This window comes from Elephantulus edwardii, unplaced genomic scaffold (genome assembly GCF_000299155.1).
Source record: "Elephantulus edwardii isolate Elephantulus edwardi_28Jun2011 unplaced genomic scaffold, EleEdw1.0 scaffold00006, whole genome shotgun sequence".
Taxonomy (NCBI): Eukaryota; Metazoa; Chordata; class Mammalia; order Macroscelidea; family Macroscelididae; genus Elephantulus; species Elephantulus edwardii.
In genome coordinates, this window is record NW_006399756.1 from 2,303,199 (window position 1) to 2,327,503 (window position 24,305).

At 51.6% G+C, this 24,305-nt stretch overlaps 1 protein-coding gene across 1 annotated transcript in view; it reads right to left on the reverse strand.

The window, feature by feature from the left end:
* Positions 1-433: 433 nt before the first annotated feature.
* GLRX3 (glutaredoxin 3) overlaps positions 434-24,305 on the reverse strand; it is a 32,915-nt gene continuing 9,043 nt past the window's right edge. Inside the window, exons 3-13 of the mRNA XM_006880124.1 lie at positions 22,380-22,466; positions 22,051-22,159; positions 16,464-16,538; positions 15,511-15,712; positions 7,920-8,092; positions 7,396-7,457; positions 6,223-6,280; positions 4,718-4,770; positions 3,862-3,901; positions 3,682-3,774; positions 434-484 (exon numbers count right to left, since the gene is read on the reverse strand). Of these exons, the coding sequence (XP_006880186.1) occupies positions 434-484; positions 3,682-3,774; positions 3,862-3,901; positions 4,718-4,770; positions 6,223-6,280; positions 7,396-7,457; positions 7,920-8,092; positions 15,511-15,712; positions 16,464-16,538; positions 22,051-22,159; positions 22,380-22,466 (1,003 nt within the window). The remainder of the gene's footprint in view (positions 485-3,681; positions 3,775-3,861; positions 3,902-4,717; positions 4,771-6,222; positions 6,281-7,395; positions 7,458-7,919; positions 8,093-15,510; positions 15,713-16,463; positions 16,539-22,050; positions 22,160-22,379; positions 22,467-24,305) is intronic.

Here is a 24,305-nt window from a genome sequence, read left to right on the forward strand (position 1 = left end):
GGTGCGTGCTCTGGGTGCAGGTTCTGGCGCATGGGTTCTGAGAGCAGGCTCTGGGTAGAGGCTCTGGGGTGCGGGTCCTGGGGTACGGGCTCTGGGTACAGTCTCTGAGTGCAGGCTCTGGGGTTCCCCTCCCTACAATAGTTGCTCACAAACAACACAGGACGCCCCGTGGACAACACCTTGAGCACGACTGAAGGACACTCTGGCACGTGACCATTTTCTCTGAATGTGAAGAGGTTTATTGCATCCTACGTCCATGGAAAAAATGTAACATCCGTTTAGCACGAGCTCATGAAGCACACGAGGTGCCAGGAGCAGCCCCCACTCCAGGCCCGCCGGGGAGCGGCCCCCACTCCGAGTCCACCGGGGAGCGGCCGGCCCGCCGTGACGATCTCGCTTGTCCTGCGGTTGTTGGACACCAGCTTCAGCATCGTCAGTTCTCTCCTTTCAGGATGGGCAGCAGCTCACCGTTTTCTTTTAGCTCCTAAAACACAGAAAAGGTGACGTCTGTCTGTCACATGTACCCGGCCCACCCCACTGTGTGTGGAAAGCCACCGCCCAGGCAAGACACCAGGCCCAGACACCACAGCAGCACGGAGGACAACACAGAACAGAGCTGTGACCGCCGCACCCGGCACCAGGACACCCACACGCCAGGAAGGTTCCACCTTTCGGGGCCTGTATCTCAGATTTAAAACTTCAAGTCAAGTGTAAGATGTGATGATAACGGGTAAACAAGACTTTCTCATTTAAAATAAACATCGGATTTGACCTAGCATGTCTCAGTAGACAGCAAAAACACAAGGACAAAGTCATCAGAATCCACATCTCTCTGGAAGATTCTTAAGCAGGCACTGTGTCTACCACACAAAGCCCCAAACGGCCCACAGGGACATGGCGCACCGCCTGGTGGAGGCCTGGCCGCAGCTCTACAGCTCGAACTCAACATGCACAGGCTGTGGGCCCAAGACATCCAAACAGCTGTGGGGTCCCATAATAATGGGGGACACACTTCCTCAAAGCTCACAGCAGGGTCCATCCAAGCCAGAGCATCCACAGTGCCCAACTGAAGTGCCGACTGTCACCCCTGCCCGAGGACAGCAGCAGCTGGTCTGTGGGGACAAGCCTGGAACCCTGTGCACAGCCCACCATGAGGGCAAACCCCATGTTACTCCCACCATGACCATGAACCTCTTAAGCTGCTCACTTGCAGGAGAGCAGGGGGCTCTCAGGACACCATCCGTCTGTCCATCTATCCATCGGTCCACTCACTCACTAATTCAACATCGGCCCTCAGGTGCCCTTAGAGTCTGGCACCAAGCTCAGCCCATGACTCAACTTCCCAGGCCCGGAAGAAAAAGAGTGACAGCCGGAGGGACACGGGCCTCACCACCACCAGCACAGGATCCACAGGGCATGAAAAGCCTGCCACCAGCCACAGAGAGGCAGCCACAGGCCTCTCCCTGCCTGAACACAGGAGGAAGGAAAGCAAGCCTGGACAAAGGACGAATGGACCCCGTGGCCCTCATTCCACATCGTGCCAAGAAAAGGAAACCAGACAGCCCAGCTGCCACACCAGACCTCTCCCAACAAAACAGCGAAGGTCCTGGACAGAGCACCAAAACTCAATGTGAAAAGGCCAGGCTTACTCAACAGTCACTGCAGGGAGTCTAACACAGTGGCCCTCAGTCACCCTTCAGACCAGTGACAAGCTCATCATGGCTCAACCCACAGCCAAACAAGATGGGCCTGGAAGGTGAACCCCCCAAGGAGGCCCTGACCCTCAGAGCAATCACCACAGGACAGAAGGGCAGCAGGGAGGCCCGCCATGAGGCCAGGAGGGCACAAGGATGAATGGAAGCAAGAGTCACAGGGAGGGGTGGGAAGACTGAAGCTACACGGCAGGGCTGTAACGAGGGTCCCAAAACAAACCGTGCACAAACGGCTGAGCAGAAAGCCAACCCATCCCACAAACAGCCACTCAAAATCAACAGGAGACAGCCACACAACCACAAGAGCACGGCCCAGGGAGCTGCCCGGGGAGCACGGGACGCGCCCGGTTCCCTCAGCGCTCGCCCCTCGGGCAGGGAAAGCCACACGCCTCTGCACAGCCAGAAGGGAGCCGCTCTTCAGCATTAAATGAGGTTTACCGACGGCCTCCTCCCAGGAGTTGGAAGCATGAGGACACAGTCACAAAACACTCAAAACGACAACAGCTCCCAGAGTCGTCAGGGTCTAAAGCCTTTTTCACAGAAACAGAAAACACACGGAGAAACAAATGCAGGTTTATTCCTGGGGCTCCAGCGCAGGCTGTCCAACTCCTCTTCCTCCTCCAGGAGTGAAACCATTTACGAGAAAAGTACCTTCCTGACGTGTCAAGCAAGAGGGACGCCAATCCCACCACTTGGCCAGAAATGATGGCCACAGGGCCTGCCTCGGGGGTCCAGCGCACACTCCCCACCACAGGGTCCAGTGCACTTGGGGATCCAGTCCACCTCGGCCACCATCCAGCCAGTGGTGCAGAGCATCTGGTCCCAAGTGTGGTCACTCCCAGTGCTGGTCTGGCAGCCTGCCTTTCTCAAGAGCACGTGGGACACACGGATTTAACACCAGGTCCACAAGAATCTGCACTCCACGTCAATGGTGGTCTGACCTCATCCACCAGGCAGGAGGATGGCCAGCAGGGGGCTCACACAGTCCGTGCCACCTCTGCCAGCAGCCGGTGTGACCGTGCATGCGTCTCCAGCGACACAGCCCCTAACCCGCCCTCTGCTGAGGCCACACATCCCCCCGCCCTGTTCACCACCACCTACACCCCACTATGTGCCTGGAAGGACACTCACTATCTGGTGTCCACCCTACTCACCCAGCGTCTGGGCACTGGGGGGGTGCAGGTAGGTGAAACAGGGACTCTGATCAATGAGAATGTGCAAACACCACAATGTGAGCTAAAATCTCTCACTTCCCTCCATCCGCCCAACTCCTCCTCCACATACAAGCACTCCTAGGTCCCAGGCACACTGCCCACCACTCATCTCCTGAGGCATGACCATCGCGCAGGGCATGGGGACAACTCGTACAAGTCCATCCATCTTCGGAACTGGGTGCCAGGTCACTGAGCTGGCTGAAGTGTAAGGGCGGCCACTGACCACCACCACATGCACCCAGCCTCTGGGACTGGGAGTCCATGCTACTTCCAGAAGTAGGTGCACACAGCTCCAGCCGGAGCCGCCTGGAAAAGCTTCAGGTGAGCTTCAAGAACACGGAGCAGAGACCCGGAGAAGAGGCAGGAAGCCCAGAGCAGAAGAGCTGGTGAAAAGCTGACGGGAAGAAGTTCTACGGGCAGAGGCAGTGTGGCCACATGGCTCCCACGGGCAGTTCCCACCACTGACACCGTGCCCAGACACCCAACGACACAGTGGCATGTGGGCCAGCAGTGTGCTGGGCACCGAGGGCTTGGAAGAGGACTCAGAGTGGCCAGGAGACCCAGAGCAAGAACTCACAGCACAGCAAGGACACAGATGGGCACATTCTGACCCAACACTGACAGTGGGCAAAGGCTATTCCACCAGCGTGGAAGTAAGAGGACGCGGGGCAGCAGAGCGAACACGCCAGGTGGCCCTGAAATTTACACTCCCCGTCAAAGTCCATTCTTCAGGGTTGAGCTAATGCTGACCTTACCTTCACAATGTCCAGTCCTCCAATGAGCTCGCCTTTCACATACAGCTGGGGGTAGGTGGGCCAGTTGGAGTACGCTTTTAGCCCTTGCCGCACCTGCAGAAACAGCAGGAACCCTGAAGCCTTCATTTAGAGCCTGGGATTAAGTCTAAGACTAGACGAAACACTGAACGGGCAACTTACTTCTTCATCCTCCAATATGTCAAACGTCTCGTATTCAACACTGCAAAAAGTGAGAAAACAGTGAAATTACAGGAAAAATGACAACATTAGTTTGCTTTTCTGGAATGAAATCAGTAACTGCACTTTAGTTACTTCACATTTACTCTAACGAAACAGACGTGTTGACTTGACATTAATCCAGCAGGTGCCACACCGTGATCATTCAGTGACCGTCCAGCACACACACACACAGGGAGGACTTTCCGACACCGTGATCATTCAGTGACGGTCCAGTACACACACACAGGGACTTTTTCCTCTGGACAACACTGGATCAGACCAGGGGCAGAAACCACCTGTGAGGAGCGAGGGAGGAAGTATTTTGGGCCCTAAGGGTCATGGAGACTGCTGTCAGCAGCCTTGACAACACACACGTGCATGAGCATGGCTGTGTGCCAATAAAGCTTTATTTAAACAAACAAGGAGCCCCAACCCCCAGCGGAGCTGTGAGCCTGCTCCCACCCGTGCCCATCACCCTCTCCACGCCTCTCTCCCTGAGCAGAGCCAGGAGGAATGGAGTGTCACCCACCCTCAGATCAGAGGTGAGAAACAAAAAAGCACCTGAAGGTGCAAACATCAAAGTCCCCTGTCCCTCTGGGGATGATGGGTCCTCCGAGAGAGAAGGCAGGTGGCCTGGGCAAAGGGCTCCTCGAAGCCCTACTGCCAGGCCAGGCACAGCCAAGGGGCGTGGCTGAGGTAAGTGGAAGCATTCACAAACCACCAGTCAAACCAGACAGGTAACTCAACCTGTTAAAGGTACACACAAAAGGACAAAAAGCACCAGTGGTGAACTGAAACACAAACAAGGTTTACATACTTGGTACTGTTTAGGATTTCCAGAATCTGTTTACTGAATCCACATTTTGCTTCCTATATTGAAAACAAAAAGCTAAGCTGCATTACACGTATTAATCTCGAGGCCACAGTATCAGCTAGCTTGCCAGTAAACAGTGCACACACAAGGTGGCTGTCACGGGGTGACTCAACGGGGCCTTGGTGGCACCGGGGTCAGTGTTTGGCTGTTAAAGGTATACACTAGCCGCCCTGCAGGGGATGGAGGAGGGAGTCCACGTCCCTAACGAGCACAGCCTTGGAAATGTTGGCGAAGCTCCTCGACCCCACAGGGAAGCTGTGAGCCGGTCAACTGCACTCACTCGGCTTCGCCTCCTCATCTTCACATCACAAGGCAGCCCCATCAGGTCTGCTTCAGGCCCGTCGCTGCCCCCACATCCTCCTGCGTGGCCCTGGCGTGCCTGGGGCCCTCGTTTTATGCACTCGGCTTCCAGGAGCTCGTGGTAACCACACTGATGCAAACCCTCCTCACCGAGACTCCAGTTCAGCCCCACTCGATCGCGCTGGGCCCTCTGAGCTCCCTGAACCTTTCTGCGGTGTCTTCCGCACTCACGCTCCCGGCCCAGCTGCATTTCTGCCTCCGGGGTTCTGAGCACCACGTTTGCTGAGACCAGGCAAAGACCAGAGCCCAAGGCCGCCTTCTTGGAGGGGAGCCGGCAGCACACAGCTGCTTGCAAAGAGTGCATGTGCTTCTCGGGCTTCCAAGGGGAAGGAAAGTGTCCATTTTCATTACTGGTCATTAACCCACAGCTGGCAGCCCTCCACCAGCTTCCCGAGGCTGTGGTCGTCACGAGGACACTGCCCACCGTCCTCCCTCGGAGCTGCTGGGGGAGCCCTCCTGCTGACCTGGGGCCGGCAGCCTGATCCAGAACGCACACTCCCCAGAGCTCCTGAGGTCATCACAGGCGCTCCATCCGCCTCCCAACAACCCTGCGGGGTGAAGCCCATGCCTGAGCGCAGGGTGCGGGAGGCTCCGGGACGCCTGACAGGTAAGCAGGGCAGACAGGACCTAACGGCAGCCTCGGCATCTCCTCCGGGGACAGACACAGGCCACACAGCCTGGCTACCTCCAGGACCAGGGGAGGATCCCCCAGTTCCCACAGGCATGGAGTGACTGTGCACTGTGGCTTCTGCGCTGTGCTGCCACCTGAGTACAGTGACCGAGCTGCGCACCGACGTAGGGCTCCAGAGAGCCGCTGACGGAAGCAGGAGGGTGACCAGTGTTGAGCAAGTTGGCTGACACAGCTGGGCAGTGGACAGCAAGGTACACTCTGAGGCGCGGCCACTAAAGCCAGCAGAGTGTGTGCGGGTGAGTGTGCGCGGGTGAGTGTGCGCTCTGCAAGCGCCAATTAGGGCCTGGTAACTGCCTGATACCAAGACAGCATATGAGCTGCCGCGAGGAGAGGGAGCAAACCGGCCCCGTGCTGCGGGCACCAAAGGAAATGACAGAGCCATCCGGGCATTCCTTACCTGTTTGGTGCCTTTCATAAAGAGCATCACAGCCGCTTTATTCGTCAGTTCTTTGAGCCTAAAGAGAGAAAATTGATATAAAACGGCTCAGCTCAATTATTAAACACGACTCTGGAGCCACGTGACAAGCAGAAGCGTATCTGAGGGACAGGCGGACGACAGTGCACGGCACCAAGTGCCATTAAACAGGCAAACGCACTGACACAGTCCCTGAGCCGCTGTAAAACACAATATGGCTTTTAAGGCAACGAATGTTCCTGAAAGTTGCAATTTAAGCCCATCAACTCGCAGCACTAGAGGAGGAATAATAAAGAAGCAAGCACCAGTCCACGAGGAATTGTCTGACGAGGCCTGTGGACTAAGCCTGTGCAGGACGCTGCTGATTGGTTCTCACATCTTTCAATCGCAAACCTCCTTCCACTGACCTCGACGCTCCAGTCTCCTGCTGACCTCAGTGTGGTCCCAACCATGTCTGCGTCACACGGTCTCATAAACACCAGGCCCTAACTTCCTGCGCAGGACGTGAGCGCCCAGTCCAGAGCTGAGGTGCACACCCTAGGACAAGGGCGGCTGAAGGGACCCTCGGGGCTTTCAGGGGCTGTAACCGGACCGACCACTCACTAAGCTGGGCCGAGCACCTTCACCGGAGTGCAGGTGGCTAACTTCCTGAAGGACAGACGTGAACTAGGGACTGTATAGCCACACTCGAGGGGCTCGGAGTCGAAGTGACCACAGCGTCCTTCTCCAAGGACTGACCTCTCGTGTCAGGAAGCCCCGAATACGTGACATGAAGTCCACTGTCCTCCGCTCTCACAAGCACTCTGGTTGCACTTCTTGCCACGCAGACTTGTCTGTTCTGCGGGGAGACCGTGGGACACCGCACAGCCTCCAAAATCACGATGCAGAGGTGTGCACTTGCCTAAGCGCTCTTCAACTCAAAGCTGCCTGCATTCTACTTTCTGGCAAAGTCCAGCCAGTGAACTTAGGGGTCTGAAGCCACACGAGACAGAGGTCTAATGCAGACAGACGGTGAGCGGCGAGGAGACAAGTCAGCCCACAGACACGGCTGTGAAAACCCTGTACCCTGGTCCCATGGTCCTTGTGCAGGAGCACGAGGTTCCCGAGGTTCCCAGGCAGGTGCCGGCGACTGTGCGGGGCCATGACAACACTCACCTCTCCTCCAGTTTGGGGGCTTTGGGGCAAGTTGTATCGAGTTCTCCAGAGGCTTCCAGCTCCTGAAATGAACACACACAGCTTAAAGAAACATGACCACAGGTCCTTCCGGAGACGAATACAGTGCCAAATCGTCATCCATTCCTCATCACAAATACCTTCTCTGTAAAAAAACACTCATCACGAATCATTTTTTGGTTTTCTTTTTATGGTGCTGACAGAGCAAACAGGTTTTCCATCCAACCATTTACACCTATTTTACGACATTCATCACAACGCTCCTAACGGAGCCAATCACTCTCCCACATGCCATGGAACTCTTGTCTCCATGCATCCGCCTGCCTCCTGCCGGCTGCCCCTTCCCCTGGGTGGATGCTGCCCTTTCGGCCTCCCTGCTGGGGATGGTCACCGCACAGGCCTAAGTGTGGTTTACCAGCACGCCTGGTCTTGGCTGCAGGCTCGGCCCAGTGTGTGCGAAGGTCCATGCGTGTCTGAGGCTACTGCGCTACACAGCGTCTCCTCACCTTGACGATGTCCAGCCCTCCTATGAGCTCTCCAGACACATACAGCTGAGGGTAGGTGGGCCAGCTTGAGTAGGCTTTGAGTCCCTGCCGGACCTCTTCGTCTGAGAAGATGTCAAAACTGCTAAACTGAATATTATGTTTGTTAAGAATTTCCACCATCTGTTTGCTGAAACCTGCAAAGAGAAGAAGGAAAAGAACTCTGAGAACTCAGCTTCTCTCTCTCGGGGTCTCTCTCACACAAGCACACACACTCACCTCCCGCGGTTCCAACTACACTTCACCTACACCTCAGCACAACGTCTCCCTGCCTTTACCGTGACTTAATGTTATGTCCGAGTCACATGTAACCCTGCCCACTAATCACCTGCTTGACCTTGAAGTACCTGCCCAGATGTGCGGCTCCACTTTGAGCCCAGGTAGGATTTTACAGACGTGTGCATGCAAGAGAGAGACAGAGAGAGACACGAACACTCCTACTGTAGAAAAAGCAGTATTTGGTGAACAGACCACAACAGAGAATTGAAGAGACCCCAGATACTGACCCAACCAGATACTGGACCCAAGCAGGAAGGAGCAAGGAGACCCCTTGTCCCACTCCTCACCCAAGCATGGTCTGGTACAGACCCTGGCGCCCCACGGCCCTGCCGCTCAGTCAGTCTACCCACACCAGTTGTGTCGACAGCGACCCCGGCCCCGCCTGCTCCCAGCAGCTCTCCGCCCAGAACACCTCCTCCGGGATCCATGAGCAGTGAGGACGTGGCTATGTCCTTCCTTCCGCAGGGTGGGCGCCACAGTCCACCCTAAAGCCAGCTCCTCTGTCATGGAGTGACCTGCCAAGAGCCAGCCACACCCTTCCTCATCATGGGTCACCTGACAGCAGCTTTTCTTAAAGGATGTGTGGTCCCCAATGTGCTTAACGATTTTTTTTTTTACTTTTTCCTTTTGTTAAAACCGTTGATGATTCTATGTTCTGTGATTTTACTATACTTTTGTGACACATTTTTGGTCTTTGCTTTCTTAACATTGTTTTCTAACGGCATTCGTACTTCTGAAGAACGAGTGTGAATTTCAGTCTTTCATAAATCTACTGATATAGATGGAAAAGGGGATTTTTCTTTAAATAAGCCAAGTCTTTCCAATCGTTTTCCAATAATTTGCACTATCCTGACTCTCCTACTCATCATTCTTCTAAAACACAGTCCCAGTTCACTGGGAAATCACTCTTTGTTCAGACTCAAAATTCCTTTCAGATTGAGCAGCAATTATTTTTAAATGAAATTACATCACAGAATTCGGCAGAAGATTAACTGCAGCACAGGATCTGCCTGTGTCACAGGAAGGGAGTGAGTGCTGGAGCGTGGGTCCACAGAGGCCCGTCCCCCAGGCCCATAGCGCAGGGACAGAGCCCCACAACCCTGGAATGTGGGTCCACACCAGCCGTGTCCCCCAGGCCCGCAGTGCAGAGCCAGAGCCTCAGGCTCACCGGTGTCAGCCCCAGGTCAAATCCTGAATGTGTCCATCCATCCAGGAGGTCATTAGCAAGAGGTAGTGGCTGATTGCTGCTGGTTATTCTGTTGTCAATGTCAACTTGCTCTTTGTGTATTGGTGTAACCAGCTTCGGAAACCTCTAGTTTGCTTCAGGCAATTACACACAGACTGGGAGGGCTGGGTGGCGGTTCCTTTTTTAAGGGTTCAAGTGGCAGACTGGAAACGTTCTGCTCAAGGACACAATGCTGAGAGGCTTTCTCCTCACAGCAAAGCGTGCCTTCTTGTGGGAGGGACAGCAGCAGCAGAAATAGCTGCAAGACTGCGTGTGCCCACTGCAGAAGCACTCTGCCCCTTCTCCTCCTCAGAGGATGGGGACAAGACTACAGGCCATCCACATGGTATCCAGACAGCAGGGCCCTGAAGAGCTGGTCCAAGACTCCGAGCTCTGTGGCTGACCGGCAGAGTGTCACCATGGGGCAGGTCACCGAGGGATAGGTCACTGCGGGGAGGTCACTCCGGGACAGGTCACCGGGGGACAGGTCACGGGGGGGGGAGGGGTTACCACAGGGCAGGTCACCGGGGGACAGGTCACCTCGGGACAGGCCTCAGCTCCGCAGTTCGGAGCCTGCACTCGGTTACAAGCCGTGTGACGAGGAGCAGGCACAGGGATTACCAAACACCTTCATCAGCCCGCAGCTGGGAAACGGCCACCGTGCTGGCGCAGGCATGCAGCCTGGGCTCCTTGGGAAATCCCGACGACACTGGAGCTGGGCTGCCCTATCCCAGGAGGGGCCCAGCACGAGGATGACCGAGGTGTGACAGCTGGAGCACAGGACAGAGGACAAGGAGATGGCCCTGGGCACAGGAGCAAAGTCCACGCAGAGACCCAGGCAGACACGGGAGATGCGCAAGGTTCCGACCCAAGACTGAAGTCCCCACTCAAGGTCTGAAAAGCAGCAAGGAAGGGACAGCAGGGACAGCACAGGGCAGGCGCGGCAGCAGAGAGCCGAGGCCGGGACGAGGCGCTGCTCCCTGAAGGACACTGCCCAGCAGCCAGGAGTGCAGAGGCCGGGACAAGGCGCTGCTCCCCGAAGGATGCTGGGCCCACCCTCACCACCCGTGACGGAGCACCACAAGGAGCACACAGACACTCCCACGCGGGCTCAGCGCAACCCTGACCGAGGAACTTCCAGAACAGTCTAGAGAGGAAGGCTCAGGTGGGCAGCCCCAGCCAACCCATGTCATGAACGCCAGCCTCCAGGAAGATCCACTCACTGCATCTGAGAGGAGGACATGCTGTAGCAGAAAGTGAACCACCAGCAAACAGAAAAGCCCATTAAAACGGTAATGACAGACATGTGCAAATACTCGTACAAATGAACCAGGAAATGCCAAATCCAACAGTCTTTCTTACAAGTCCTTCACTGTGGCTTTTATAGCAGAGCTCTGCAGCACAATCAGCAGGGAGCAGGGATCCGATGGCAGCACCTCGCTGGCAGTTCAAATCCACCCACAGCTTTGGAGGAGAAAAGGGGCCGATCTTCTACTGTGCAACTCATAGCCTCAGTCTTGTTTACAGATGGCTCTGAAGCAGCTTAAAGCTTCTTTTTAATGCTTCTGTTGTTATTAGGTACCGTCGAATTAAATATGACACATAGTGATCCAATGAACAAAAGATCTAAACTCTGTTCTCTCCTGCTCCAACCTCACACTTCCTGACACACAAGAGCCCATGGTGCAGTCACTGAGTCAATCCACCTGGTCGAGGGTCTTCCTCTCCTTTGCGGACCCTCCACCCTTCCCAACATCATGTCGCTCCTCCAAGGAATAGCCCCTTCTAGCAACATGTCCAAAGTATGTGAGCACTCTGGCTGCATCCTCTCCAAGACATACTGTGTGTTCTTCTGTGCGATCATTGAATGTTCAGTGCTCTTCTCCAACACCACAACGCAAAGGCATCAATTCTTCTGTCATCCTTATTCACTCATTAGCTCTCAGATACACAGCAAAGTGACTGGAAAGACTATGGCCTGAATCAGATGCACCTTAGTCCTCAAACTGATTTCTTTACTCCTCAGTTATTTGGAGAGGTCCCTAACTGCAAATTTTCCCAGTGCAATGTGTCTCCTTACTTCCTGATGGCTGATAACAAGGGTGTTAATTAGGATCCAAGCAAGATGAAGCTGTTGACAGTTTCAATCTCCTCTCCATCTAGCATGATGTTGCCTAAGTGGTACAGCACTTGTCTGTCAGTATGCTGTACTGAGATAACTTGGAGTTGCTGTGTATACTGAACACTGCCACTGGTGTGTCAAATGTCATAAGGGTTACCCGTGGTGGACAGGTTTTGGTGGAGTTCTCCAATTCAGACAGACTAGGAAGCAGGATGGGCCATCTACTTCCTAAATAACAGGCCTTTGAAAAACCTATGAACACTAACAGAGGAATGAGGATTCTAACTTTACAACTCTTCAAACTGCCACTAAATGTCACCAAGACGGTCATTATGAAAATGGCTGGAAATCCAGTATCAGGTTAACCAGAAGGAAAGGGCTGGCCAACACTACTTCTCTAGAGTAACACCTCAAATAACCACGTTTGACACGAAAAGATTTCTCTGATGAATACCACCAAGGAGGGAAGGAAATAAGGGACAAAATTACTAAGGCATCCCAGACTGGGATCCCAAATGCCCAGGACTGCCAGACACCCAGGAGGTCAGAATGGAGGAGAGTGATCACTCACCCACCCAATTCATTCTGCCACGCTTCCTCCCGGCCACAAGACTGTCCTCAGGGCCAGCCAATCTTACTACCTGCCAATGCCATGACATCATCATTCACAAAGGCAAAGGGAACACTAACATTTGTCCCAAGAAGAGACATTTCTATCACTATTCCTACAGGTTTGCTGGGACACAGGTTTGCTCACATGCTACAACCAGTTTACCAACCAGTATGGGGGACCAGAAGGAAGAAACAATCACACCCATCAGGCTAAAGAGTCTAGTCTGAGCGTCAAGTCTTTGTGATCAGAACCAGGAACAACGGCTGCACCCAAGCCATGTGCTCCCCACCACACACACACAAGACTCAGTGACCGCCACAGTCGAGACCATTTTCCGCATACACGCAGCAGACACCGTCTGATACATACATACCGACAAGGACCATCACTCAAGCAGGAAGTTTTCTCCAGCTTTATGTAGAACTCTTCAGGAAACTTTGTCTTTAAAAACTAGACTTTTTCATAACTTACTATGTAATTTAATAACCATACAGGGAAGAATTTAGAATCAAATTTCTACTGGAAGCGTGGTTATTTTCATAGAGCCGCACAGGGTACAGTAATCTCACTGGTAGTGCTGTCGACCGCACTGCCATCCATTTTCATCAATTCCCACTTGTGTAGCTGAAATGAACAGTCTCAGATTCTCAACAGCATCATCAAAAGATATTAAATGTTCAGTTATACAGCCTAATAATGCCGCATTAAGCAGGTTGTGTTAGTCCTGCGGGCGACACTACACAGTTGGAGCAATACCTGGCCCTGCCCCGTCCTCACCGCTGCAGCCCTTCCTCTTTTTTGTTCGCTCTCAATTTTATTAAAATGATGTCCTGCTCTAGAGACTGGTCCCTCCTGGTCACCTACACAGAGTGAGCGAGAGGCGGTCTTACCGTTCATTTTCCAGGAGCACCATTCTTCTCACAGTTCATCGTTATGTTCGGTATTCTTCCCCAAACTCATCACTGAGCACCACCTGCTCGCTCTCTTTCCTGTCCAGCTCCCACATGCACGAGGTGACTGAAAACCATCTTGGCACACCTTGGTCCTCCAAGTGACGTCTTTCACACGTCAGAGGTCTCATGCAGCACGTTTGCAATGCAGTGTGGTAGCTCCTGACTGCTGCTTCCACGTATGTTGATTGTAGATTCTAGCAAGTAAGATGAAAGCTTTGATAGCTCCAGCATTTTCCCCATTTATCACGACGCTGCTTAGTGATTCAGTTGTGAGACTTCTTGCTTCACGGTGAAGTCTAATCCCTACTGAATACTGTGCAGACCTTAAACGTCATCATTAAGGCCTTCAAGTCGTCTTTGCCTTTACCTTCTTTACCACCTGCGTATCACAGTGTGGCACAATGAATCACTGTGCTCTTTCCATACAAAGCCTTGTGCTTTCTGGAGAAAAAGTAACTGCATTAGAGTGAAAAGGATCAGGGTAGGATACAAGGCTGATCCTACTAAAAGGCTCAGGGAAGCTCAGTGCTCTCTCTTGGGACATGCAACTAACCCAATCCGTATGCACCGTAACTGAGAGTCTGCAGGATCCTGGGCCACTGCCCACCAGCTCTGCACCAGCTGGTATCATCCAGTCATGTGAGCTACTTCCCTGACGGGTTCTGAGTTCCTTTGAGACCTTGCAGCAAACCACAAAACCCAGAAGACACAGACAAGAACGAGGGAACTGGACAGAGGAGGAGTAATTCACGTCAGAGATGATGGCGTAGTACCAGTCTGGATATTTAGACCATTATCAACCTCCACTCTATAGGAAAGACCATTTTTCTAAAGACTGTAAAAGAAATTATCTGTGTGCACAAGTTGTTAATAATTCTTCCTCCAATCTTACACCAGATTCTCCTGCACTCATTCCAATTTTTCAGCATAATTGCTCACCAAACGTACCAAACAGGTATGAGAGAAGGCTGGAAGCCTGACACAAATCTTTCTTGCTCATAAACCAAACAGTAAGCCTTTGTTTTGTTCAAACGACTGTTTCCTGTTCTACACACAAATTCTACATGAGCACAATCACATGTTCCAGAATTCCCGTTCTCTGAAATGTATATTGTTCTGATCCATAGAGCTGAATGCCTTTGCAGAATCAATAAAACACAAATAAACACCTTTCTGGTAGTCTATGCTTCCACCCAAGAGCCTTGTGACATCAGCAATGACATCCTTCATTCCACGTCTCTTCTAGATCCAGCCTCAATGTCCGGCAGGTCTTTATCAATGTGCTACTGCAACCACTCCTGATGTGTCTTCAGGAAGATTTTACACATGATAATAACTAAGGCTTTGATAATGATAATTTCTTGCATTCTGTTGCATCACTTTGCTTTGGAATGGGCACAAATAAGGATCTCTTCTAGCTGGTTGACCATATCTTCCAAATTTCTTGGCATAAACAAATGATCACCCATTTTCTGTTTTAAAGACCTCACTCACTCTGTATACCACCAATTTCTAGAACCCAGGTTTTCACCAAAACCTTCAGTGTACTTGGACTTCCTCCTTCAACAGCTTCAGTTCCTGACTATCTGCTGCTCCCAAACAGCTGACCACTTCCTCTCAGCACAGGAGCCCTTCCTCTCCTTCTGGTGTACCCTGTGCTGTCCACTGTTTAGTCCAGAGATCCTTCAGGACTGCAACTGTACGCTTGAACTTTGCCTTCAGTTCTTTCAGTTTGCATGAGGAACAGGAGAAAAAAATAGTCAACTCTACACCAGGTGTTAGATAATCCAAAACGTATTTAAGGACAGAAGTGCAAACATACAGGTGTACAGGAGCGAGAGTGAGTCCAAGTCACAGAACAAGGCCCCTCATGTAGGCTCCACACTACCAGCTGTGCCTGGGATGACTACAGGCAGTGAAGAGCATAACCAGCGCATCCCCAATGGACACAGTGAAGGGCTCCAGGAAAGGATGGACACAGGAGCAGAATCTAGTCCTGGCTGCCAGAGAGTGAACTGGGACAAGTCAGCATGGTCTCTCTGGGACTGAGAACTGGGATCAGAGGGCATCAAGGCCTTCTTTTGGCTCCAACAGTCTCTGAGTGGTAACTCCCACTCACCTGTCCACAAGACTGCATGGTGCACAGGGAAGGGCCAGCCCTCAGAACACAGTCTAGCTGCAGAGGGCACACGGCCTCCATGTAGGGGGAAGGCACACCACCTCCCTGTGGAATAGCCATCCAGAGGGAAAGGCACACGGCCTCATGGAAGGAGAAGGCACACCACCTCCATGTAGGGGAAGGCACACCACCTCCATGTAGGGGAGGGCACACCACCTCCCTGGGGAATCCCTGTCCTTCTCACCACAGCGCGGCTCCTGAGGCGTCCCTTTCATGAACAGCATGCAGGGGGCAGCGTTGGTCAGCTTCTTGAGTCTGACATTGAGGTCTTCTTTAGGGGCCTCCTTGGTGCTGGGCGGAAAGGTGCTGGCGGACGAGTGCCGCTGAACCTTTTTGGTCAGTTCTGGGGCATGTGCTCCATCTAGTCGGTCAATCTTCTGACAGTTCTAAAGTGAGAAAGGGGCACTTAGACCACGAGGCAGGCAGACCTTTGCCGGTATCACAGATCAGACTCCAGAAGCACAGTCTATGTCCTCAGCCCGGCCGGCCGGGATGGGTGCAAACACATTGCTGAAGTACCTGCAGCACGTCTCAACTCCAGAAACAGACTGTTCTTTGGGGGAACATGACAGACCGCACTACACCTCTAACTGGAAGCAGACAAACCCAAATGGCAGAGAATCCTCCCTCCCCACCTCCCCGCGCTTCCTGGGACAGGCCTGCTGCTGTCCACGTGCACTCGGGTCTGGAGAACACGGTGACGCCACGGCTGCCTGCAGGCACAGGCTGACACTGTAACCTGTAGGACCGATGCACCAGAGCCAAACAGCACATGCCTTCAAGCATCCATGTCTTGCCCAGCTCAGGAAATGCCATGGATCTTTAACCAGAAATTCCAGTTCTGCATACGGGACTCTGGTGTAAGGAGCTGCACTGCCAACCCAAAGGCCAGTGGTTCAAATTCACAAGCTGCTCTGGGGAATCTCCTCCTGGGCAATCTACAGTCTCTGAACACCCACTGGAGGGTCAGCTACAAGTCAGTTCCAACTAACATATAACAAAACAGCACCAAGTACTGGGGGCTGGACCTTCAGAGCCTAGGTTCTTCGCAGGACAATTCCTGACCTGGCCAACGAAGCCATGACGGATGTCCCTGTCCACTATCTCCCGATGCCCAGCTAGTCCCTTCATCCTTACCTTGAAAAATAGGAAGGTGGGAACGGAGCTAATTTCATATTTTTCAGACACTTCAGGAACAGCTTCAGCTTCCAACTTTAAAATAAGAAAATTAGATTATAAAGAGATACCCCTCCACTCCTTGCATACATGCACTCATCACGCGCACACACACACACACATACACGCACGAGCACATCTACGTCTACACGCACGCACTCCCTACAGGCCATGGGCCCCCACGGGAGCCTGGCAGAGTCGCGCCTGTTTCCATGTAAATGAGGCTCACTGGGCTGCCACGTCACTCGCCGAGTCCACCATGTATGAACAGGTCAGAGGTTTTTATTTTGTTGCACATTTCAAAAGATGCCTGAAGGCTGTGAATAAAATTTTGGGTGCACTAGTGACCTAGTAAATTTTCAATCCTATGCAGCTCCGACTATATTGAAATCCATAAATCACTGACCCCGGTTATGTCATGATCACAGTGCTTATTCTCTGCCCACAGCAATTCCTGGCGTCTGCTCTATTGACTAATTCCAAGAGGCAGTACATCATGACTGACAGCCTCAGCCTTCTGCAAATTGGGAGGCAAACAGGAGTGTTTCTTCAATAAACTATTGACGACTGATCAAGTTACTTTTAACTCCTGCTAGCCTGCTAGAGCCTCGCTCCTGAGCCAGTCAAACTTTTCCACGTGCTGTAAATAAGATGCCAACAGAATTGGGGCTGCCAGCTTCCTGGAGGCCCCAAATGGAGCTGTGGCAACAACATGGATTCTTCATCGGAGACAGAACTGTTAATACAATTCATCAATAAATTAGAGCCCAACTACTGTCAGCTATTTACACAGATATATAAACCATCCACTTCAAGAAAAACCAAGATGTATTATGCTTCTCCCTCACAGGGCTATCAATTTAATATAAACTTTCTGAAACCAATAAAGATCTGTATTCACATTATACCTGCAGGAAATAAAATTTATTGATAAATCATAATGTAGAAAGTTTCTAAAGCATACACCTTGCACTTCTCCAAGAGTGAAAGACTTCCAGTGGGCATGAGTTTATTTCCATCCAGAGCCTCCCCTGACCCAGTTACGTAAATCCGAATGAACCCCAACTGTACAGCGGACGGCAGGACCGTGTGTCTTCAGCTTGCGTTCCTGTCTAATGTCTTCAGTTTGACAGAGGCTGCTAGAACCCCAAGACTGTGAGCCTGAGTCACCCCTGAAGCGCAGAACTGAGCACATGTCCATGACTTGATTTTCAGTCAAACATCAGATGGGCCCTGAAGGTGACCACTGACACCAGGAGGCGCTCACCCCACACAACGACCCACACCCGGAGCCCCAAGCGCAGCATTCACCCAGGGATAAAGCGAGGGCAGGAGCCGGGAGAGAGAAAGGGAAGGAGCCAGGAGAGCAAGGGGGAAGCAGGCAGAGCTCATCTCTCCAGCCAGGACTGCTGTCAGCAACATCACGGAGAGGGCCCAACTGCTGACCAGAAAGGCCATCTGCTCTGTCAACGGCCACTAACAACACAGCACAAAGTCATCTCTCAGGAACAGTCATCCCCCAGGAACGGCCACCCCTAGGAACGGCCACACCTCCCAAGGAACAGCCACACCTCCCCAGGAATGGTCACCCCCCCAGGAACGGTCATCCTCCAAGAATGGTCACCCCCCCCAGGAACGGTCACCCCCAGGAACGGTCACCCCTCAGGAACGGTCACCCTTGAGGAACGGTCACCCCCAAGGAACGGCCACCCCTCGGGAATGGTCACGCCCAGGAATGGTCACCCCTCAGGAACGGTCACCCCCCCCAGAAACGGTCACCCCCCCAGGAACGGTCACCCCCCCCAGGAATGGTCACCCCTCAGGAACGGTCATTCCCCCAGGAATGGTCACCCCTCAGGAATGGTCATTCCCCCAGGAATGGTCACCCCTCAGGAACGGTCATTCCCCCAGGAATGGTCACCCCTCAGGAATGGTCATTCCCCCAGGAATGGTCAACCCCCAGGAACGGCAGGTGCAGCCAGGTTTGACCATCCCAGTGCCGACAGGCGCTCCTGTACAATCTCACTGCCAAGGATGGCACCAATGTGCAAAGTAACACGAGAGGCACCTTAAATAAGTCATCCCCATGGCTGCTAAGAACAATGTGTTACCCAAGGCAGTAACATCAGACACAGAAAAACGGTCCTAGAACAATTACCGTGATCCTGATCAACCTTAGGATTGAAGCGTTTAATCATTCATTTCACTTGTAACTGTTATCTTTTATCACTGACCAAACATGCAGTTTTAATGCTCTGCTCTATTATTTATAGTGGACATTTCAACAGTTAGCTTCTCAGGTGACAGTACACATTTCACTGGAATTTTAAATGAGTTCTTTAACTCTGAAAACCTAGCACTACATTCCTATTTAACCTACCAGCATAAACACTAGAAGGATTCAGAAGAAACTAATACGAGTGAATCCTCAAGGTGAGGGGAAGAGGGTTGACAAGGAAATGTACCAGGCGAATGCCCTGTCCAGCTGCTCACACTGCTTCATCTGTGAGCCACCCGAGTGCCCTATCTACATACACAAAAAGTTATCTTAGAAAAGGGAAGCTTCAGTGGACAGAGCAAATGGTGAATCTGATGACATTTCGTTAACCTCCCTACAGGCACTTCTGCCAGCATGCACGAGGAACTCACAAAGCCTGGCTGAAAACAATACATAAAGAGATTTCTTTTCTTCTAACTAAAGAAGCAGGGAATGTGAATACAGCTGAGCAGCTTTTAGTAATTTCCAAGACTCTGGCGGTCTAGCAGTCAAGAGCTATGCTGTCCACTCACGGGCCTGTTCCAAGAAGGAAAGGTGGGTAGTCTCCTCCTGTGGGATTCACAGATTCTGAAAACCCACTAGAGGGTCAGCGATATGTCCGTTTGGACTCAATGGCACAAACATTAGTCTCAAGTCATATCTGGGCCTTGTTGCCTAAACCAGCAGTAAGTCAGTATTAAACTGTGCTGCATCTCATGAGGAAGCTTGAGCTGCTCTGAAGCAATTGGCAAAAAACAATGATCTAAAAATTGATGGGCCACCAATTAGCATATTGCAACAAACATACGCTGCCCTGGACATGCTCACCACGTTGTGCCAAAAGTCAAGAGGACAATTACCCGGCCAACTAACTGGAAGAGACCCACATTCATTCCCATTCCCAGAAAAGGTGACCCAATAAAGTGTGGAAATTACCAAATACCATCACACAGAAGCAAAATCCTGATAAAGATTGTCCAAAAATGACTGGAACACTACATTGACAGAGACTTGCAAGAAACACAACTTGGTTTAGAAGAGGCCATGACACTACAGACATTATCGCCAATGACAGTTGATCTTGGTTAAAAGTAAAAAATGTCTATCCATGTTTCATTGACTATGCAAAGGCATTTGACTGTGTGGATCACAACAAACTGTGTCTAACCTTGAGAAGAACGGAATTCCCAGAACACTGGACTTTGCTCATTCGAAACCTACACTTGGACCAGGAAGCAGTCCTCAGAACAAAGCAAGGAAACACTACATGGTTCAAAATCAGGAAAGGAATGTGTCAGGGATGCATCCTGTCTTCATTCCTTTTCAATCTGTATGCAGAACAGATTGTTCAAGAGATGGGCTTTACAAGGAGGAGTGTGGCATCAGCATTGGAAGAAGACTCATCAATAACCTGTGCTCTGCAGATGACACAACCTTGCTTGCTGAGACAAGGACTTGAAACATTTGCTGAAGAAGGTCAAGGATTGTAGTCTTCAATATAGGTTGAAGGTCAACATCAAGAAGACTAAGATTCTCACCATGGGGCCAACTGGCAGCACCATGATAAATGAAGAAGAGACTGAGACTGTTAGCAGTTTCAGCTTGCTCAGTTCCACAATCAACACTCTTGGCACCAGCAGTCAGAAAACAAAAAGACGAATCACACTGGGGAAGTCTGCTGTTACTGACTTCTTCAGAGTGTTAAAGAGCAAAGACGTCAGTCTAGAGATTAAGGAACACTTGATCTAGGCCATGGTCTTTGCAATTACTCGAGGCATCAGAGAGGTGGATAATGAATTACCAAGGACGACAGAAGAACCAATGCCTTCAAGTTGTGGTGCTGGAGAAGAGTATTAAACATAGCATGGACTGCCAAGAGAACAAACAGGTCTGTCTTGGAGAGGGTGAAACTAAGTTTTTTTTTCCTTGGAGGCAAAGATTTGAGACTCTGTGGGCATTTTGATTTGAGACTACTTTGGGTGTGTGGCCAGGGGGACATCATGTTTGGAAGGGAAGGGTGGAGTGACAGCTCCTAAGAGGAAGACCCCAGATGAGATGGACTGACAGAGTAACTGGGGAAATAGGGGTAGGTGTGTTGGAGTCAGTGAGACTGTCTCAGGACAGGGCAGACTTCAGAGCTACAGTACATAGGGCCGTTATCAATTACAGGTGACCCGAGAGCACATAACTACAACATATCACATGTTCAAGGTCAAAGGAAATCCTTGCCATGAACCTTTTCTCACGAGGATGGTGCTTACGGGTCTACCGTGGGAAGGGTAACCACGTGTCCTATGTGGCAGATCTGCTGTCAAGAAGCTCCTTAAGGTGCTAAAGAACAAGGTGTCAGTCTAAAGACTACAATGAGGCTGACCCAAGCTATGGTATTTTCAATTACGTCAGATGCACATAGAAGCTGGACAATCAGTAGGGAAGGCCGGAGAGGAAGTGATGTCTTTGAACTGTGACGTTGGTAAAGACCGAACTACCACAGACTAGCAGAAGAACAAGCCAGACAGTCTTGGAAAAAGTGCCGTCAGCTTTCTCCACAGAAGCAAGGATGGTACTCTGGGCACGTCTCTGAAGATGGACATCGTGCTTGGAAAAGTAAAGGTCCACAAAGCGAAGATCTTCAACAACATGGACTGGCCAAGTGGCCACAAGAGGCTGAGGCACATCAGAGACGGCAAGGCTGGCCCAGGTCAGGCAGATTCTGCTCAGCTCCGCGAGGCCGCCACACGTGCACTTAACAGCATGTCAGGGAAGGGAGCCCACCTTCACACCCCACATCTCAGTAACCTCCTCAATGGGGAGCACACGCTAACGAGGACTCCTTCACGTCAGAACCAGTGAGGAGACACCCAGGCACTCCTCCCCCAACAGGCCTCCATCCGTGCTCAGCCAAGGAGGGCTCCTCCTGTGTCCAGGCATGGTGAGGGGCCACCCCTCTCTCCAGGCCCCCACGCCTGCATCACTTCCCGCCCCACACTACAGTTCTCAATGGGCTAAGTCTTGCTGATGCTGTAACTATATCAAACTCCAATTATCCACCCCAACTGTCTGCTTCCGCTGCACGTCACCACCCCTGCCGGTTCCTGCCTGCCGGTTCCTGCCTGCCGGGCATGGATGCACCCAAAGGAGCAGTGGAGAAAGTGAAGGGATACCCCCGTAGGATGTGAGAAATGCAAGGCTATGCTAGGATATTTAAGAATAGCCTATTGCAAGAGGACGAGGTCCCCATGCCCATGACAGACACCAGCTCTCCCCACGGTTTCCCCGGTGAGGCAGTACCTTCAGGAAGGAGACCTGTGGGTGCTCTCTGCCCAGCTCCGCCATCACCGCGTTCATCTGCGCACACTGCGGGGCCCATGGTGCCCAGAAGTGGACCACCAGGAGGGACCTGCAACCAGAAAACACCATTAAGAATGGTTGAGAGGACAACCCCCAGGAGGTAGCACTGGCCCCATCCTAGGAAGGGGGCCAGGGCTGTCAGGGGTTATACTCTACCACAGAAGTAAACCTTGGAAAGGATAGTCAGCAGAGAACAACCTGTAAGGTCTGCAGAACCTTCTAGATACATGCTAAGTAAATGTCACTTTTAGAATTAAGATTTATCCCACAGGAAGTGGCTCTGGACCTTCAGCCATTTCAGCTCATCTGTAGACCCTGGAAAGGCGGCCAGCATGTCCCCAGCACTGGCACCAAGTCTGTGAAAAGCAGGGCAGACAGCAGTACCACAATGCTGACAGGACGCTGGGATGGACAGAGGAGGAACAGTAAGACACTAAAAATAAAAACAAGGGAAAGAAAAAAAATGAAAACAAGGGAAAGGGGGAAATGCTTTTCTAAGACACCCTTTCTCACTTATCTTTAATGCACTATGCTTGAAGAGTTCCTGAAAATTGCCAAAAAGCAGTCAGAAGACAGACTCACACACCCTGCTTTTCAGGAGGTCCCAACTCAAAGCAATCCTCTATCGGACTGCTGAGACTGTAAACAGTAAAACAAACAAACAAAACCAACATAAAAGGAGGAGACAACGCATCATTTTGCCAAGGCTCTGCTGCTAGATTTGGACTGCCAGGGACCTGCAGCCTTTGGGTTATGAGAGCTCCCTACAGAGGGAACAGAGCACTGGAGCACAGCTCACTCAGGAGGGACCTGGCGGACTACTATCAAACTATTTTCAGATCAAATTCTCTTGCAAAGATATGCTCCTGTCTAGCCCCATATTCAACTGGAAAAATCCTCAGTTTTAGGGTATCCTGGATTCAAATACAACCTTTTCCTTCCTTCCTTCCTTCACCCCCTAAAAAAAAAGCCCCAGGAATAAAACATGTAGACAGGTATATAGTTTACATGTGTGTCTACCAGATGGAAGGAGGCCCTGGAAAGGCATCAGAGCCTAAAGCCCAGGGAACAAGATGGCCAAACAGAGGTGCTGTGACCAGCGAGCCCAAGAAGGCTCAGAAGGACTGAGAAGGTGGTATGGGCAGGGCAGAGGAGGTGACAGAAGAGGCCGGCGTCCCACGTGCATCTGGATTAGTGACAGATGGCTGGTTGTGACGTCAGTGTCCAGAGCTGCCCTGCTGAGAAGTCATCGCTGGTGTGATGGTGGGGGGCTCAGGAGGGTAGTCTGAGCTGAATGGAGGGACCCGAGAATCAGATGGACACCTCACTCGCACAGCATGGTAAAGAGGAGCAACAAGGTGGGCACACCCAGGGCCCCCAAGCTCCAGAGGGACAAGCAAAGGGAAAGATGGCATGCAGGTGTCCTGAGGAGTTGGCCTACAGAGACAGGAAGGGCAGAGGGCCCAGGACAGAGCTGTGCTGTCTGTTGGGAGGCATCCGGTCCATCCTGACTGAGAGCAGCCTTGCAGGGGAGAGTGGAACGCCCCAGCGAGTTCCCAGGGCTGGCAATCTTCAGGGCCACGCTGCACTGGCAGTGCAAACCCCCCAGCAAGCAGCTCCACTGGAGAAAGACCGGCAAGTTCCTCCCATGTCATTTACAGCCTCAGAAACCTGCTAGAGGTCAGCTGGGGTGGACTTCAACTTGAGAGCAAAGACAGACTGAGGGACATCTTTATAAGAGCAAACTGCTTTATATTTCTCCTGTAGAGAAGCTAGTGACACTATGTTTCATTCATATACACTGTGTTTCATACACTCATTCATACATTCTATTTTACACTATTTTTTAAAATAAACTTATTATATACTAGTTTACTTAAAAGCTCACATACCTTGTTTTTCATACCTGATCCTTCCCATTTCCTTCACACACACACCCCCACCTAATAGTGCAACCCTTTGATTAACGCCCCCCCATCCTTACACTCATTCTACAATAACGGTCTTATATTTGTCTTTGTGGGACTGAGTTCACTCAGCAATGCTTTCCAGTCCCTCCCAACTTAGGTAGTGATGTACAAAATCATTGCTCTTGTGTGCTGTTTAGTATTCCATCATGTGAATAATTTCATATTCCATCATGTGCCATAATTTCTCCATCCATTCGACTGTTGTTGGATGTTTGGGCTGTTTCC